The sequence below is a fragment of the Lentinula edodes genome (genome assembly GCF_021015755.1).
Source record: "Lentinula edodes strain Le(Bin) 0899 ss11 chromosome Unknown C8R40scaffold_28, whole genome shotgun sequence".
In the NCBI taxonomy this organism is placed as follows: domain Eukaryota; kingdom Fungi; phylum Basidiomycota; class Agaricomycetes; order Agaricales; family Omphalotaceae; genus Lentinula; species Lentinula edodes.
The window spans coordinates 589,616-607,966 of NW_025764334.1; the positions used below are offsets into that span (position 1 = coordinate 589,616).

The 18,351-nt window shown below is 49.5% G+C and overlaps 5 protein-coding genes across 5 annotated transcripts; 4 read left to right on the forward strand and 1 right to left on the reverse strand.

Annotated features, from left to right (window-relative positions):
- Positions 1 to 465: 465 nt before the first annotated feature.
- On the forward strand, positions 466 to 795 carry C8R40DRAFT_1173126 (uncharacterized protein; the record flags this gene model as incomplete). Its single annotated transcript, XM_046231967.1, has 2 exons — positions 466 to 612; positions 664 to 795. 2 exons carry the CDS (start codon positions 466 to 468, stop codon positions 793 to 795), a joined length of 279 nt encoding a protein of 92 aa, XP_046084157.1.
- Positions 796 to 1,549: 754 nt separating this feature from the next.
- C8R40DRAFT_1173127 (WD40-repeat-containing domain protein) lies at positions 1,550 to 2,876 on the forward strand (the record flags this gene model as incomplete). Its single annotated transcript, XM_046231968.1, has 7 exons — positions 1,550 to 1,786; positions 1,841 to 1,979; positions 2,033 to 2,183; positions 2,239 to 2,295; positions 2,345 to 2,607; positions 2,659 to 2,681; positions 2,742 to 2,876. 7 exons carry the CDS (start codon positions 1,550 to 1,552, stop codon positions 2,874 to 2,876), a joined length of 1,005 nt encoding a protein of 334 aa, XP_046084158.1.
- Positions 2,877 to 3,648: 772 nt separating this feature from the next.
- Positions 3,649 to 4,099, reverse strand: C8R40DRAFT_1173128 (uncharacterized protein; the record flags this gene model as incomplete). The annotated part of the gene is made up of 2 exons (XM_046231969.1): positions 3,649 to 3,825; positions 3,881 to 4,099. The coding sequence occupies 2 exons, from the start codon at positions 4,097 to 4,099 to the stop codon at positions 3,649 to 3,651; spliced, it is 396 nt and encodes a 131-aa protein (XP_046084159.1).
- A 1,172-nt stretch (positions 4,100 to 5,271) lies between these two features.
- Positions 5,272 to 5,959, forward strand: C8R40DRAFT_1173129 (uncharacterized protein; the record flags this gene model as incomplete). Its single annotated transcript, XM_046231970.1, has 3 exons — positions 5,272 to 5,400; positions 5,454 to 5,833; positions 5,893 to 5,959. The coding sequence occupies 3 exons, from the start codon at positions 5,272 to 5,274 to the stop codon at positions 5,957 to 5,959; spliced, it is 576 nt and encodes a 191-aa protein (XP_046084160.1).
- A 2,147-nt stretch (positions 5,960 to 8,106) lies between these two features.
- On the forward strand, positions 8,107 to 8,369 carry C8R40DRAFT_1001274 (uncharacterized protein; the record flags this gene model as incomplete). The annotated part of the gene is made up of 2 exons (XM_046222758.1): positions 8,107 to 8,173; positions 8,227 to 8,369. Coding segments are annotated over 2 exons (210 nt in total), but the record flags the coding sequence as incomplete, so codon positions are not given.
- Positions 8,370 to 18,351: the final 9,982 nt, after the last annotated feature.

The window sequence follows — 18,351 nt, forward strand, 5'->3', positions numbered from 1 at the left end:
GAATTAATCTTGCGCCATGAATGGAGGCTTTGAGGAGCTCAAAGATCTAGACTTATTTATTCATATTCGCCATTACCTGTGTCTAGTTTGAAACCAGGACCAGGTGGCTAGGCAGGTCAAAGGGGTGATTGAGAAAGAGCAGACCGGCGCTTATTGATGTATCATCGTCTTTGGGCCGATTTATTTTTTACGGTTTGTTGACTAATTAACTCGACAGCTTTCACTGGTCACCACCACCGAGTCAAACTCCGTGGATGGTCAATCTTCACCTCGATGGGACTGCGGATCCCTTTCACTCTTTCAAGCGCGTTCGTTTTGGTCTGTCTCAATGGGATCAAAATCCCCTTCTTCCCTTCAAGCATTTTCACCTCAATGGGCCCGCTTCCTCAAGGTGCCACTGTGTTTCATAGTCCCTAGCTCGAAGAGCCTCATAAGGACTTGCGCTCTTATCTCTTTCCCCTCATAATGTCTTTCTCACTCGTGCGCTGTGTATCTTGTGAAGACGCCGAGATAAATCAAATGCAGCGGCGAATGGCAGCTGCTTCAGACGAGACTAACAATCTTCGACTCGAGCTTGATGCTTTGGCAGAGCGCCTTAAACTACGCGATGAGGTAGGCAATTTTTTTGCTGATTCAATGGATATATCTCTAACTTCTTGTTAGACAGAGCTTTGTTCGCGTCTGGCCAAACAGAAAGCTCTGTACGTGCAAACGGTTGCTACTTTGAAGGAAACCATGGAGGATAATAGGCTGCTCCAAACGGAACTCTTGCATATGCAAGAAATTGGGAAGTGACTAGTAGTGGTATGTTGTCGAGTCTCTTTTGATTCATCGCGATACTCGGTTAATCTAAATCATCAATGGACAATAATAGGTTGCTGCAAAGGAAAATATTTGTGAAAACTGGAGTGACTAGAATTAGTACGTTGTCGACTCTCCTCTCATGCATTGTGATACTTAAATCAGACTTAGGGAATGGTGAATCATGAGCTCACGGGCTTCCTTACTGACATACGGAGAGTATGCGTCTCGGTTGTCGTCGGATACCTTTCTCGTAATCGCTGTATCTTTGTATGACGAAATTCGCTAGCGCTATACATATGTATGCCATATCTCTCAGATCCTAGCTTTCATTCAGCAGAGAATGGTTTGATTATGATCATGATCATGACCATTCTTCGAATCCCTCCGTGACCCTGCAAACATGCATAGATAAGTAACAACAGCTACATTCATAACATTGAATGGTGTAGCCATCGCATGGTCCTGAATTACCCCGAAATGGATGGGCTTGAATGAGTTGGTCACAATTAGATCCGAGATTTAGAGGTCATGTTCTGGACCCTGTTTTCTTTCCTTTTGATCGAACCAGGATCGTAAACGATATTCGGTGACGCCTCGTTTTCGACACTCATGGGATGTCTGAATCCTAGGAATCCTACAGAGGCATCCTCACTCCGGATCCTCCTCAGTCCAACAATCACTTGCCTGATAAACAAAGGCTGCTGACACAGTGCTCTCGAGAGCAATGAACCCCTCCTATACCAAGATGGGTGTAATAGACTTGCCTACTGGTACTGTCAATGCATTAGCCTTTTCGATGGATGGACGTTATTTGGCCAGCGCCAGCGACGACAAAACGGTGCGCGTTCACGACATGCAACGTGGGTTGTCAAAAATTTGGGAACACAAAGGCACCTACCCATACACTGCTGTCGCATGGAGAGATGACATTCTATTCGTTGGTGATGAGGGAGGGGGGATTATCTGCTCTTATCCCACCTTGGTGAGTTCTGTGTTTCCGGTAATTCAGAATTTAATATCTGAACGCGACACGTAGAGGTGGCCACGTCGACGAACAAACGAGGTCATACATGAGGCCTCTTCACCTGTCGCAGTTATTGAATTCAACGAGAGCGGTGATCATCTTCTTATCTGCTCAGGTGCCGACGTTTTACTCTTCAAGAATTCGAAGATGGGTATGACTTATTCCCTATTTGAATGCTCGTATGCTTCTTGATACAAGTCATAGGTTCCGGAGCATGGCGATATACAGACCGCCTGCCACGTCCTGCGTTTGGCGAGACTGAGAATTTCGCCCAACCTCCGATTCTAGCGACAGGCGTACATTTTCTCGAGAGTGATAATGAGTGTCTTATTGCATACTACCATCATGGTTTTTGGTGAGGGATCTATGTTCACTCGATGCAGATTTACTCTGAACATCCTGTATATTAGGAAGTGCAACATCGACGCTTGGGAGACGACTCGTATCTGGGGTCCAGACGAGAAAATGTATGTTCTCTCCGTCCTGGAGGTAGTCAATAGCTTAGGACTGTCATAGAGGAACTTCTGCTAAATCCCCAGACTCAACTTCTTTGGTGGCGACAAATATACGCAATGGTCTGGATTGGTCCAGGAACACGCCTCAAGACTTCAAGAAAATTAGTACCTCGTTTGAAGTTCAAGAAATTGGATCCAATGTTCCTCTTCTTGCTCTGTTCATCAACAAAGGTCAAGCAACAGTAATGGGTACGACGAAGGGATACGCTGTGATATTCGATGCAAAACACGGGAGAAGGATCCAAACTTTGAAGCACAGAACGGGTGAGTCTGCCTAAAATACATATATCCATCGCTAATTTTTCCTGGCTTGAGACCGCTCCTGGGTGACCGCCTTAGTAAGTGCTTTCGACCTGTCCCCGACTCCTTCTGCTAATCCTTGTTTTATCACACTCTAGGCATATGTTGAACTTGATGTACCAACCCGTCGTCGAATGATAGCCACTGGCAATGGTAACTGTGTGCAGCATACACAAATATTACTGTGGAATGAAGACGATGGCACTCCCGCGAAGGGAACTAGCAAGTTGTGAGTTCTACCTAGACTTGTAAGGTGCGTTTCTCATATCCATGACTCCGTTACTGAAACAATATACAGATTATGATGATTGTAACTGTTGGCCGTATGATCCTCGTGGCAATGGGTATAACCTTCGCACTCTTGCTGTTATTCCCCTCACAATGGTCAAGGGACAGTGTCTCGAAGATGCTTGGATACTCCGAGAAGATTTCATCCATGTCTTATCCGGTGACATCTTCCCCTTCCTCCGCCTCTTCCCCTTCCTCCGCCTCTTCCCCTTCCTCGTCTTTTTGTCATCCGGCGGTCACTCACCCCCAAAGACGAAATTCAAAGAGATACTAGTCAATTTGGGAGAGCTCGTCCTGGTATGTGTCCTTTGGTTCATTGGGATCTCAATGAACTGATTAAGTCGGAACTTTGGACAGTTCTAATACCAGTGCTTCGATATTGCTTCTAGTTCATGTGTATTTTTCGTATGCCTTGCATATTCACCGCTAGCAGCCATTATTCAAACAGAATAAATACTCAACGAGCATTGATTTCAGTATTCTTTCGAGATCGCAAACCCTGATGAGCCGTCGTCCTTACATTCATGACCCAGCAACAGCAATGTCTTAAGCGTTTACTGTTCAACTTTTTTGACGCTAACTCCTCGTGTGTGTACACGTACACTGTTTCTAGTTGTAAATATAATTTATAAGTGCCCTACTAATCTCACTCGCATGACACACGAGTCACTGCTCTTCGAATTCTGGGATCCGGACATGTACATGTACATCGCAATATTATATTCGCTCGCGATCACCCACAAACAGTTCCGTCTCTACCTCCTGCTCGTCGAACCTGTCTTCAGATGTACTGGCTGTTCGGATAACATCCAACTCCGTCACCACTGCTTGCTCTCTCTTTCTGAGCTCATCACCTCTAACCCAGCGGATCACATACACGTATGTTAAATGTATCTGCATTTTGACTGATTGAGGTGTCCAGAGTATACATAATGTAACTTTAGCTCACCAGTACGACAATAGTTTCGATGACGAGGGCCAGACCGAGGAACAAGCAAAATACAAGTCCCATTATGATAATCAACGTCCCCGCATTCTCCTCTATTTCTCTGGCGAGCTCGGGAGAAGGAGGTGGCGGATCGGTAGAGGTGCCGTCGGTGATATAGAATGCGAGGATGATTTCGCGGAAAATTACGCGTGCGAGTGAAGTATTGGTCGGACCAGTCATAGTTGAACAATCGCAGAAACAGTTGATGACCCAGAGAGCGTATCTTAAATTCTGTTGAAAAGTTTCAGGGTAAAAGTAGTGGAACTAAGAACATTCTATCGATCGCGGAAGCGATAAGCCTGCGTGTTGGCGCGTGGAGAGGACAATACGAATGGGGATTTTCAGTCCGGATTTGTTAGAAAAGACGTGAAGTATGACATAAGTGAGTGACTCTTTGTATGTTTTCAAGTTTCTTTGGGGCGTACATCCGCAAGGTGAGCATTGGGCATGAGGTTGTATGACAGCATTTTTGACCTGACACACGCTCGAGTACCATCAAGTATTTTGGGCCCAGGATTAATTTTATCTGTTTTCCAGATACGAATAATAGAGGTGTTTCTACACCCAATGTTCCATAGTAAATTCATTCCCTAGAATAAATGAATACAGTGAATTCGTTTTATCATTCCTGTTAAATAGCGTTCACTGCTCCCTGGAGACTTCCTGAGTATCCAGGAGAAAATATCGTACTAAGTATTCAGTGGCACCATTCATCCATCTGACTTCCTAAAAAGGAACTAATTTAGCATTCGGATCAGCGTATTCGATCATGATCCATTGATCAATGATTGACCCTGGTTCAGTGAATTTACTTGCAATTGGTGGGGCCAGAAAGGTATACGTATCGTCTGAGATACATTGAACCTCGAAATAGATGTCTTCCCCCACCAAAATTTGAGGCTTTATATGCAGGAAGAGAGAAAGTCAAGGGTAGACGGTGAAGGGCGAAAAAGCTTCTTTCAGGGTCGAGCAGCTAGTTTCAGGACATGCTTTTTGATCCCTTTCATGATGATCCATGGCCATTGCATCGATACTGTCAAACTGTGAATGCGGTTTTCAGTCCAAGGTCAAGTCTGGCTCGAAATTAAGGCTGATTTCCTGACCTAGATAGAAAGGTGAAAATGAATCAGAGTCCGGAGCATTTTTACCAGAAACTTCCATCTATAGAGTTTGAAAATTCAAAACGAGGCGCGGGTAGAACAATACGGCAAAAGTGAAAATGGAAAAAACTATCAAAGCTTCTTGGGTACAAACTCGTGCTTAGAACATGTCTTGTCTATAAAATGGAAGGCAATACAACTCTCTCCTCATATTGAATCCTCATTAGCTTTCGTCGAGCCTAGCCACTTCCAATGTCTTCTACTAGTCGACAAACCAGATCCTCCAGGAGTGCAAGTCGCTCCGCAAGTGCAGCTTCCATCCATTCTTCGTGGGGACCGTTGTTGAACGGCAATATAATGCCATTGCGAGATGAGGATAGGGTAGGCTTTGCAATCCGATACTGTCACGCTAGTCATTGACTTGAATTTGCCAGGTCGATGGGAAGACGTTGGGATTATTCTTCGGATGTGATAACGCATTCCCTGAACAAAAACGTTTTGCTTCTGTCAACTCTCGCGAAAACAACAATCGTTTCATTGAAGTTCAGCGGGCCTTCAAATTCGATTATAATGCCGACTTCTATCAGGCGAAGGTGATCGTCGGAAAGCGCAAATATTATGTCGCGGGAACCTACAACCAGCGCTCGGTCGAAACGAATACGTCTCTGGAAGCTTACGGCTACAACAAAGAGTTCGCAGGAGACGTAGCCATCTTCTTCCATTCAAAGTACGAACCAGAGAGGTTCCTCGAGGCCCTTCCACGCTACATCAATGCGAACGAAAGAGAGATCGCGATTCGTCGTGTTATTACTGCGTGAGTAGATTAAATTGCCTTCGTGTAATTGCTCTAACTCAACGACCGGTGTGATGTAGGTTTTGCAAAAACGTTAAAGACCATGTCGAGAAGAATACATCCCTCAGACGTGTTATCAGAGGGTAGATGAGTTCGTGGCCCATAGCCTTCGCTCTGTTTGCTCCTCCTCGCGTATGTCCCGGAGACCTACATCTCAATTTTCTTCATCGTGTCTATTCTCTATGCTTCTTTTCCTTTGGATCGTTCATCTATCACATATTCTTCATGAATCGTGAATCTCAAATGGAGTTAAACAGTTTTTACCTTTATAACCACTGTAAAAATCCCTCTTTTCTTCCGACTCAGTTTATGTGGCAGTCCCTGAAGATTTTCGACTTTGGCCTTATCCAAACAACTATGGGTATCGTTTACGGTGGAAGACGGAGATGGATGCGCGCTATGCAGCCATGCGATCTCGCCAAGCATTTATCCCTTTAATTGCATGCATATCCTTCTTTCTTCACTTGCTGTATCACCTGGAAAGTCAATGGGTCGACCTTGTTATATCTGCCTTCGAACACAATGCGAGATTGCCTAGCATTAGTCCTTTTTTGAGTAAAAGGCAACAGGAATACGAAAAACTCCGGAGAGAACCCTTTCCAACAAAATGGCAATGGAAAGAGCGGTTGCAGCAGCAAACCTCGATCAGTTCAGAGTGGCTTGAATATTTTCATCAGATCCTGGATCTTCCGATGGTCGGAACATTTGTAGATGCCCATACTTCTGGTTGTCTTCCATGGATTCCAGTTTTTCTTAAAGCAAAAATGCCCCTGATGTTGTACTGGGGTTCTATCAATAATTGGTCAATCCCCACTACGCTAGATCGTCTAATTTCTGCACCTAATTCTGCCATGATAAACACTCTAATTTCGCAACAAACGCCCTATCCTCCACCCCCATCGTCCATAGAACAACTTTTAACGCGCGAGTTTCCTATCTATAAACCTCGATTGCGCTTGCCTCGTATCGATGGTGGAAGCCTTCCTCGTCCAAACGAGAGCCTTTTTGCTTTCATTCAGCGTAGAGAAGATCATAGACTCAAAGTCATTGCATCTGAGACTTCCACTGAACGTCAATCTCGTCTTCAACGTGAGGCAAATGCTGAGAAGGATCGGCCTCCTGGTAGGAAAGGTGCCCGCGTTTACTATTGGGACTTAGTCGAGGGGAACAGGGTCCGGACAGCAGTGGGGAGGAGCAATTACGAGGATATCTGGGAGAGGTATGGGTCGCGCCAGAGGCGTTATGATTCCGTCGCTGATGAATGGGAGGTGTGTACCGACTTTGACCCTAATGATGCTCCCGATGATTACGGCTATGACTCCGATGATGATGATTCAGACGGTTTCATTTCTGTCGGTGCTCATATAAACGAGGAAACATACCACAATGATGGGGCCATGTCCTCTCAGGCCTATCTCACTCGCCTTCAATCTCTGAATAAGTTACCGCATTCTTCGATAGAGTTCCACGAGGCCGTCGAAGACGTTGCTTACCACAGGTTCGGGTTTCTCAAGCAACCTATTGCACAAAATCGTGACTTTGTACTCAAATTGCAAGCTTGGAAAAAAGTCTTGGGCGTTTTCGGTTGTGGACGCCATCACGCAGCAGTTAAACTTGACGATCATCTCAAGCTACAGCTATGTGACTTCATCACACGAATACTAGATGCAGTAGATCTCCGACATGCACCCGATGCGTATGACTTATCTGCTAGGAGTCTTATACGGCCTCCGGTTCCCTTTGAAGTTGATACCCTGTCTTCATACAATGGCCGTTACTTTATAATACAAGCAAAAGATGCGACAGATAACGAAGAATATGTGATTGCACTACGCAGCACCAGTACCGTTATGGAAATCGCACGTCGGAAATGGGGTCCTCGAACTGAGGATATTATGAAGTGTTTGATCGAAGAAGGGATTCCCTTCAACACGCTCATGGCTAGCCACCCTCCTCATAGGTCCCTTTCGATGCCCTTCCGTAAGCCTGCAATGTTAGGCTTCCGCCCGGTTGGATTTGTTCCAACATTGCAAGACTATAGTTCCTACGAGCTTGTTCGCAACGATTTCTTGCGCTCTGCCAGGGGCCGTGCAGCGCTCTTAGCTGGAGGTATCATTGCCAGATTAGCCAGAGGCATTGTCGATGCGAATGATGTTTACGATGGCCCCACTGGTCATGCCCTACATGAAGGCGAGCAAGCACTGTGTGTCTGGGAAGCAGGCCAAATACATGCGTTTTGGGATGATAAGCTTACCGACGAGGAGATGGATCTGATTTGTGGATCATACGAGGTTGCAACAGGTTCATACTCTTTTTCTTTGAATTAAATCTAATTCTGAAGTCCTTGCATCCAGGTTTTGTTTCAAAGCAGGGTCAACAACAAACCGCGATCAAGTCTTGGTGGCCTCGTTCAGGCTCCTGGCGATCCTGTGGCCTAAATTGTGGATACTGGTCCAGAGATGCAGAAGATTGGTTCCAAAATCGTTTGGACCAAATTCTAAAGTCTCCAGTGCCAGTTGCTTTGATGACCAGTCAGGAATGGCATGGGAGATTGAAATTTCAGAGGGCCAATAGTCTTTCCAACAAAAATGACATTCTTGCTACAGAATATCTCAAGGCAAAGTGTAATTTACCATTGTAAACTTAGTTAGGGTTGCACTGTGCGACTAAATCATATACAGTTTATTCTTGCGCGATCGAGAGAATCGAAGTCTTTGACTTGCCAACTCATGATCCTTCTTAAATTTCACAACTTTTCAATAGATAGTGCATTTGAACGCTACATAGATATAAACTGTAACAACTAAAATCTGATTGACTTGAGAGTATTGCACAATTCTGACTCTACAACCTGATTACAGACAATGCTACACTGGCTAAGTCTCCGATCACGCAGATCATTGACCACATAATGGAAGTGCAGATAAAAGCACCGATGAAGATGACCATGTCGATAGCAAGTCGGAGAAGCCCAGACCTCTGTTACAATGTCAATCAACCGTGCAATGAATTTATAGCGAATCTTACCTGATCTCTGCCCTGAATTTGGGGGGCATTATATTGAATGAAAACAAGCAGCCCAACACTCAAAGCCGAATGACCAAAACCAGTCAGTGTGTAAGACCTGGGTCAAAATAGGTCTTAGGGTAGGTTTTGGTATGTGGAGGTTTATGTTGTAGCGTGCTAGGAGCAGGCTGGAGCTCGAAGGGAGCTACGAGAACCGCGACCGAGGACGGGAATGACCTAGTAGTGGTTGGAACGACGAGATGGTGACCCTTGAGGGGTTCCTAGGAGGTCCAGGGAGGTTCAGGACGAGTGCGGGACCGTAAGATATTGCGTAGTAGGAGTTGTACTCGCTAGAACGTCAATATAGAGTCGAGTAGGTAGTTTATGCAACGGGATCTCGAGGGTGTAAGCTCCCGAGAAGGGATCTGCCAGGGAGGGTAGGTCCCTGGGGACTAGGTTTGAGGATGGTCGTCCTCGAGTGTGGGAGGTGGTAACGGAGAAGCAATACGTAGTTCGACGTGAGGGGTAGCTTCGACGTTACCTAGATCGAGGTCCCGAAGCTTACGAAGTAGCTAGGGAGCTCTGGGAGGTTTGGGGAAGGGTAGCTCACCAAGCGGGTAGGCGTTGGGGAGCTTTAGTAATGTTCGAGGGAGCTCGGAGACTCACTCGGAAGGCTTAGACTTGAAGTGAAAGCGTATATTCGGTCGTATAGACGATCAGAGAGACAATAGACAGAAGTAGAGAGAAACAGAGGTAGAGAAACAGAGAGTAGAGAGAATTCCGTATAGGTAGCAGGTACAAAGGGACAGGGACTGGACCTATGTAAAGGGTGTGTGTTCAAAATATACCAAGCTGGCGCTTGGGGACGTTGCGGAGCTACTTAAATAGGTACGGGAAGTGAACAAGGGAACATCAGAACCTAGGGGGCATGAGGCAGATAATCGAGAGAGACAGGCGATCGAGATTGGTACTTAATGGGGCTGGTGTCGGAGGGCTTCGTACGCGTGTCGGAATGGTTGTCCGGACGTTTTCAGGTTACTGTCTTGGGGAGGTGCGTACTGCCTCAGGGACGTCCTGGGGAGGTGGGAGGAGAGTCGGGAATGTGAGAACGTGTGGGCTGATGCTGGTGCTGGTCTGGTTATGGTCAGGGCATGACATTACCCCCCCTTGTAACCCCTTCGCGCCCTCGCGATGGGTTTTCGCGTTTCTTGGAAGGTCACCTGACATTCACGTGGTACCCGAAAATTTTCTTGTTTGAAGTCCATCAGATATCTGCTTTCTTTTCCCTCTTCCCCCATCTCAGTTTTACGAGTCAAAACTCCTTCAACTGCAATGTCTACTCCAAATCGGCGCTCCAGATCGCGCATTCGATCTCCTCAGTTGCCCCACCTTACCACTTTGGGGGAAGTACCTTCTCCGGGTCCTGACTCCGATGGGGAGGTCGAGCAGGACCAACTGGCTTTTACCATCGAGTTCCCGTCTCGGCCACAAGTTCAACTGTTCGAAACAGTCTTTAATACTGGCAAGCCGCTGTCGAGTTACTGTCAAGATGATCCTTTGTGGCCTCTTTTGGCCGAGGTAGCTTCCCCTTGCTCTAATTGTTCGAAATCCCCGGGTAAATGCAAGGTTTTACCGAACTCCCCTCGATGCACAAACTGTTCTGCGAAAAAGACTTGTAGCCTGGGGAAGATCCTCCGGTATCGGTACTTTGCTTGTCGCTGCAACCAGGATCTCGCATATAGTCGTAGGTTTTTGGAGCTCCACGGAACTCCTGCTCATAAATCAACGTGGGGTATTCCTCTGAGTGTCTGGCGTCAGTACGACGTTGCCCTCCATGCTCGCACCTCTTCAACCTCCGCCCTCCTCGAATTGAACATGCTTGACGAGCAGGATGCTGCTGATGCTGATCAGCAAGAGTTGCAGGATTTCCTCGCCTTGCAACAGGGTGAAGCAGTAGTCGCCGCTAAACGTAAGCGCGACCGTTCTCCGATGCCTGTGGCGGGTCCTTCCGTCAAAAGGGTTCGGCAGGACGCTTCCAAGAAGCGTTCCCGTCGTAGGTCCCCTGAGGAGGAGGTAGTTCAAGAGGCTCCCCTTCGTGTCCGACTGGTGGTTCCTCCCAGTCGGTCGGTGGCAGCTTCCACTTCCACTCCACCCCCCCCTCGCGCCTCTCCTTCCTTAATGGAGGTATCCGGCGGGGACCTGCCAGTGCAGGGTCACAGCAATTTGGTTCGATTGGCGGCTGTTGCTGAAGCTCAGTCTGGTTTGGTTCAGCAACCCGTTGTTCCCCCCTCTATAAAGGGAGCAGGACCGAACCTCCTTTCCTCCAATATGCCTCCTGCTTCTCGTCCCACCCTGGTTCCGCGCGCTCTTGCTGCTCATCCCTACCGGGCTGAAAATCAACGTCTCGCGGCTCGCGTTCGGTTACTGGAGTCTCAGCTGGCTGATTCTCAGCGGGAGAATTCCTCCCTCACCTCTGCCCTTCGCGATACCTCTCATGCTCTCGAATCTCGACAACGAGAAGTAGAGCAGTTGCGGTCTTCTCGCCATGAGGTCCTGGAGCACGAAACGGAGTACCGACGCGTGTTGGATCAGTTCGTTGCTTTGGATGGAGCCTTACCAGGGACCCCTGGTCAAGTGAGTACTTAGTCTTCTCTTTCCCTTTTAAGCCATAGTTGATTTCTTCTCCTCAGAGTATTTTGGAGCGTTTCCGAAAAATGGAAGGGGACCTTCGAGATGCTGTTAGAGAGCGCAAGGTCGCGGAGGAGAAGTTGTCCTCCTCTACTCGCAAGAGTTCACAGTTGACGACCACCCTGCTGTACCAACAAGGTCGTGTTGACGAGTCCAATGCTTTAGCAACACGTCAGCGTCGCCTGGTGGAAGAAGTGCAAGAGGAGGTCCATCGTGCCCGCGATCGTGCCGCTTTTGTTGAGCAAATGGTCAAGGAGTACCCTGATGAGGGTTATTACGAAGTTGTCCTGCCTCCCCTTTCGCAGCTCGAAGGTGATCTTAACAAGGCTTGCGAGGACCTCCGCCGTGTTGCTACTCTTGCTCACCGCCTTCATTGTTCCGACCCCGCGACCGTCCTTCACCACCACCACCGTTATATTGGGGCGATTATCGAAGCTGTGGTCGCCTTCCTCCGTCGTGGGCTGGAGTCTGAAGACCCTGATATTGCTACCCACAACTTACATTTGGCGTTGGATTACATGCAGGCGGCTCGGGGTGTCCATGGGGATCTCTATATCCGGTCCATTAGCAGCATCCAATGGTTCTTTAACAACGCTGTGGACGAGGACGAGGGTCTCTATCGCCTGGTATTGGAACACTCCCGATTCGACAACGACAGTCCTTTCCTGACGGCTGCTCAGCATGCGGGTTTTGCCCCTCCCCCCGATAACTCCCTCGAACCTCCTCTTCACAGGCGAATGTTGGCACTGTCCACAGCTCTCCCTCATAGCGACGGCGTTGGGAGGTGGGATGATCTCGTTCCTGCCCTTCCCAGTGTCGACCAGCTGACTGTGGAGTGGGAGCAGTTGATGTTGCGCTACATCCATCACATCACGGACGTTCCCTTGTCTGGCACGGATACCCAAGTTCCCATGTCGTCGGTGGAGCCTGGTACTGAGTCATTGGCCGAAGTAACTGTCGAGCAGCTTCCTGAGGCGCCCCCTCTGTTTTTGCCTGAGCAGGAGTCTCCGACCTCTCCTTACCCTCCTCCTACGTCCCCCACTCTGCCTCCTCCTTTCGCATCTCTCGCCAATCTAACCATCGACCTTACTGGCGACGATGACGATTTGTATGAGACGGAGGAGTCTCGTATGGCTCGCGTTTCTATGTCAAGGGAAGTTGTTGATTCGGTGGCGGTTCAGAGTGTTGTTAAGGAAGAACCATTGTAGCGTCTTCCCATTCCTCGTGTAGGCCTTTTGTCACCCTGCCTCCTTGTTGTAATTTTGTGTTCTTATACCTTACGCCTGTCTGTTTTTCTCTCTCCTTTTTTTTTTTTTTTGTTTTTTGTTAACTAATGAGAATGTTCTTGGTACTGTTGTGAAAATCAATAAGTGAGAAATCGTCATGCATTCAGGTTCCGTGAGCCCTCCAATGTGCAGGTTGTCGTTAGATAGTCGTGAACATGGGGTTGTCGTCCCCGTCGTGTCTTCATTGCCCTCGTCCCACCCCTCTATTCCCTTCTACCTTCCCGGTCCTCCTCCTCATCTTCTCGTGCTTCCCGTTCCAACGAAGCCCATTGCAGACGTGAAGGCTGGCGTTTCCTCGGGTGGTGTTTGTGCCAGCTACGTAGGAGCTCAATCGAGCCCACCATACCTTCCCATCCTACCCAGGAGTTGAACTCGTCGTTATACCCTTCCCATTTTACGAGGTATTCCACTTCCTCCGGTCGTCCCTTCTTGGGCTTGGAGTCAAGGATGTCCTCGACAAAATGCTCCGTCTCCCCTTTTATGAAGATTGGGGGAGGCGGGGAGGTCTGGCGTTTGAATTTGTCGTGGAAGTGAGGTTTCAGTCTGTCGACATGGAACACATTGTGAATCTTGTGGAGGTCCCCAGGAAGGTCCAGTCGGTAGGCACGACTTCCTACTTTCGACAAGATTGTATAGGGACCTGTCCACTTGTGGTCTAGCTTCTTCATGGGTCGTCTAGTCCTGACGTTCTCCATGTTTAGCCAGACTTGATCACCCTCCTTCCAGTCCGGGGCCTCCTGGCGTTTTTGGTTCGCGTACTTCGCATAGGCCTTGTTAGCTACCCCAATTCGTTCCTGGAGGTACGCATGTAGCTCCTTGAGGTTGGACGCGTACTCATTGACCTCCGCTCCCTGCACCTGTTCCAGCGTAATGGACAACTTTGGATGATAACCCTTGTTGGCGAAGAATGGTGAGACACCTGTAGTCGTGTTTGGGGTATTGTTGTATACGAATTCGGCCATTGGTAGGAGGAGGTCCCAGTCGTCTTGGTCGTAGGAGCAATATATTCGGAGGTACGCTTCCACGGATTGGTTCACTCGTTCCGTTTGTCCATCTGTCTGTGGGTGATATGCAGTGGATAGTCGGGACTCGATTCCTAATGCTTGTCATGCCTCGCCCCAAATTCCATATCCCATAAGCTCCTTGACGTAGTTCCCAACCTCCTCAGCCCCCCTTACCTCCTCAACCACTTCTGAACCCCTGAGAACACCCCCAACGCCGCAAACCTCCTCACGGCCAGGACAACCTCCACTAATCTTAGTTCCCCTCAATGCAACCGAACCACTCCACGACAGGGTCCTGGAACCCCGCACATGCGCCCATCATTCCGTCCTCCTGTCCGTCCTGATGTACTTAGAAACCCCATTAAGTGCCCGTTTCGTACTATGTCTCTTTGTTAACTTCCCTATACGTATTTAAGCAGTCCAGTAGCGTCCAGAAGCCCAGCTTGGTATATTTTGAACACACACCCTTTACATAGGTCCAGTCCCTGTCCCTTTGTACCTGCTACCTATACGGAATTCTCTCTACTCTCTGTCTCTCTACTTCTGTTTCTCTCTACTACTGTCTATCGTCTCTCTGATCGTCTATACGATCGAATATACGCTTTTACTTCAAGTCTAAGCCTTCCGAGTGAGTCTCCGAGCTCCCTCGAACATTACTAAAGCTCCCCAACGCCTACCCGCTTGGTGAGCTACCCTTCCCCAAACCTCCCAGAGCTCCCTAGCTACTTCGTAAGCTTCGGGACCTCAGTCTAGGTAACGTCGAAGCTACCCCTCACGTCGAACTACGTATTGCTTCTCCGTTACCACCTCCCACACTCGAGGACGACCATCCTCAACCCCAGCCCCCAGGGACCTACCCTCCCTGGCGTATCCCTTCTCGGGAGCTTACACCCTCGAGCCCCAGTTGCATAAACTACCTACTCGATCCTATATTGACGTTCTAGCGAGTACAACTCCTACTACGCAATATCGTACGGTCCCGCACTCTTCCTGAACCTCCCTACGCATTAGGGACCTCCCTGGACCTCCTAGGAACCCCACAAGGGTCACCATCTCGTCGTTCCAACCACTACTAGGTCATTCCCGTCCTCGGTCGCGGTTCTCGTAGCTCCCTTCGAGCTCCAGCCTGCTCCTAGCACGCTACAACATAAACCTTCGCATACCAAAACCTACCCTAAGACCCATTTTGACCCAGGTCTTACATTATACCAAGCTCTCCCGTCACCGAACGGACTCGTCGCAACGAAATGTCGGCGACGTCAACGGAACGACCTTCTAGTTCCAAGACCGAATCAAAGAAACAAAAGAGCGCCTTATCTCGTGGAAACACGACACAAGCTCAAAAATCGAACCAGGCTGCTAGCTCCATTGTCATCACGGTGGCAGCTGGTCAACGCCTGATGTCCATCCCAGAACAGTCGTTCGGGGATGAAACCGCCAGCAACATCCGGACCCCAGAGGGACGGCAACCGGAAGTTCAGGGGCCCCCTCCAGTGGAACCTGGGATGGGACCACCACAACGGAGGTTTACCTCCATGGGTTACGCCCAACCTGCCAGTAGTCCCATGGGAGGTTTCGCATACTCCCCTACCTGGGGAACGAGAGGACCTCCCCCTGGACCGATACCGCAGCTAGATATGGAGTCAGCTTCGAACGCGGGTGGAAGAGTCAGCGGTCAAGTAGCCGCTATCGAAAGGATACAAGGGGGAAGTACTGACCCTCTCACAGTACGACAACAGGAGAAACTTCCAGAGAGGAGGGTATCCCCTGCCGTATCCGAACAATCTCGGACTTCATCCCGGAGGTTACCAACACCTCCAGTACAGTCCCTTAACCTTCCTCCCCCGAGACGAGGAAGTTCACTCTCCAGTCTCCTGAAGAGCCCAGCTATGAATACGCCCAACTGGGAGCGTACACACGCAATACACCATAGCAGGACCAACTTCCCAGTACAACCCTTGTCCGAAATGACATTGCGTCTGGAAGACGTCATTCGAATTCAGGAGTGTATCCCGGAGGATGTAGCTATGGTCCTAAGGGAGGTATTGGAGTCAATGGGGATCGAAATATTGGGAGACGGTCTCGAATTCTCAGACCTACGAGTACAGTTCCTAACAGTGGGAACTCAACTGGAGATAGACCTTCCAGAGAAGGCCCAGCAGTGGCTGATGACCCCCGCGAACCGATCAGATTTTCTCTGGCTGTACAACGTCCTATTGGACCCAGAGAGGATGTTGGAACTGTTAGAGGCAGAGGCACGTTACGGGCGATCGTTCCGAAACTCGAGGGGAATACTTCCCCTCCTCCCTCATACCCATGGAAGGGAGAAGGAATTCTGTGGCGAAGCAGGGCTACGTATATTGTACCGAGCCTCTAACTACAGATCAGGAGCCGTACGGTTTGAACCTCCCCCTTCGAGGGTGAACATACCGAACTACCAGGCGATCCAAATACTTCGGAACGCAAACCTAGCGGAAGCAGCAGCTAAAATCGATGAGGAAAGTAACGAGGATGCTAACGCAATCGCTGCAAAAAATCGTAGACGCAGGAGGTACACCACGGCTCACCTCCTGGCCCCAGTGGAGTCAATGCCTGATCAGGATAGTCCCGTCCGGGTCCGTAACGGACAGACGGTATACACGTACACGCCCATGAGGCATATGCACCAGCTTCTGGTGAGGAGTGAGGAGTCTGAAGCGATGTTGTGTTCGCAGGAGACCCGACATCGGACGCTACTAGCGGAATCAGACACTCTGATGCTGTCGGAGGAACTTTCTGGATCGAATCTAGAAAGAGCTTTGGAATTCCGTCGCAGACTGGTCGCGGATAATCGGGGAACCTCGTATATGGTTCAATGCGAACTCGAAAGCGTAGGGGAGTTCCCTCCGGAGCAATTTGACCAGAAAGGGCAGCTCCATGGATCTGATGGTCGTTTCCTGGCGCAGAAGCATTCATCGCCCAGGAATACCGAGGTTCCTGAACTCCTTAACCCCGGTAACACGGCCACGAGGAGCCCCCAGTTACGCTCTGGGACCTCCCCCACTGTACATGCCTTGGCTCAAAATGCGACTCCTCCCCCCAGAGTTAACCTGCAAACGAAACCTTTAACCCCAGTCTCGACGCAGCGATACCAGTTTGGTGAGGTGAGGATGGATGGCGCACAACATTCATCCCGGATCTCCGGACAAGATCTGACAGCTCGGTTGGCTCCCAACCCTGTACACGTTCCTCCAAGACTGAGCAATCCATCAGTCATTCCGTATCAAGGGTCGGTATCGATGCAATCTCAGGCAGTGGGAACGGAAAGTCAAAGGGGTCCGAACCAACGAAGAACGTTGGCAGTTCACGAAGAGGCGGTACCCCCGCAGGGAGCTCCTTTTGGAACTCCCTTTGTAACGGGAGCTCAGATGAACCGACCTGGCATGGCGTTCGAGTCGGCACGCTCTCAGGAATCGGTAGCAATGATCCAACAACAGGCTCGGGTCATTGAGACGCTCCAGGAACAACTCCGCGAGGTAAAGAAAGGATTCACAGCGGGGGAAGTACCGACTGGAGGACCCCTTTCCAAAACAGGAAACACGGCGGGATTATCCGGGCGAGCACCTAGGGTAATGAGAGAATATACGAGGGGGGGTCCTTCTCCTGTAGTTCCCCAGCCAAGGAGCTGGCAAGCTACGGAACCAATATCCTTTAACCGAAACACTCCTACAGGAGCTAGGGATGGAAACCCCCAGGTAGAACAAGCAGGACAGATCCCGGATACTCCGAGTGTGGACCGACGACGTATTCACGAGTGGGGAGCCCGAGTGCAAAGAGCTGAACTAGGGGAGTATGGGAGACCAGAAGGAGGAGCGTACGCGTTGGAAAACGAGGGAGGAGGCAAAGGCGGTTTTAACCCCCCTCCTAGAGTACCTCCCCCACATTTTTCTAGTCAATCGAGAGATCGAGAACGACCTCTGAGTCAAGGGGGACAGGGTCAAAGAGAACAGGGAGGAAGGAGCGGGGGAGGGGCACCACCTCCGCCTCCTCCTCCTCCACCACCTTCCGGGGGACCGGGTGATAGTAATTCGGAAGGTTCCAATGAAGGGGAACAGAACCAATCGAGTAGGAATGGTGGAAGGAGAGAGGAGGACAGAGGAGAGCTCCCCACTGGAGCTCCTGACGTACCTCCAACACGCTATGACCCGGACCAACCCTGGTACTACGATCCAAGACAAGGTTGGCACCGTAAGGCAGCCCCTAGACCTCCCAACGAGGGACGAAGTACGTGGGAAAGCAACGAAGAAAAAATCCGGATTACCATTGAGTCGAAGCTCGACGTCGGTAAGATCGAAAGCTTCGCAGGTGACGACCGGTCGGCATGGAAGACGTGGGTCCTCAGTTTGGAAAGGATGTTTGGAGTACGACCTACCATCTATGCTCGGGAAAAGGACAAGTGCGCTTCCGCAGCTAGTCATCTCACTGGCGCAGCACTCTCCCACTTCGACACGTTGAA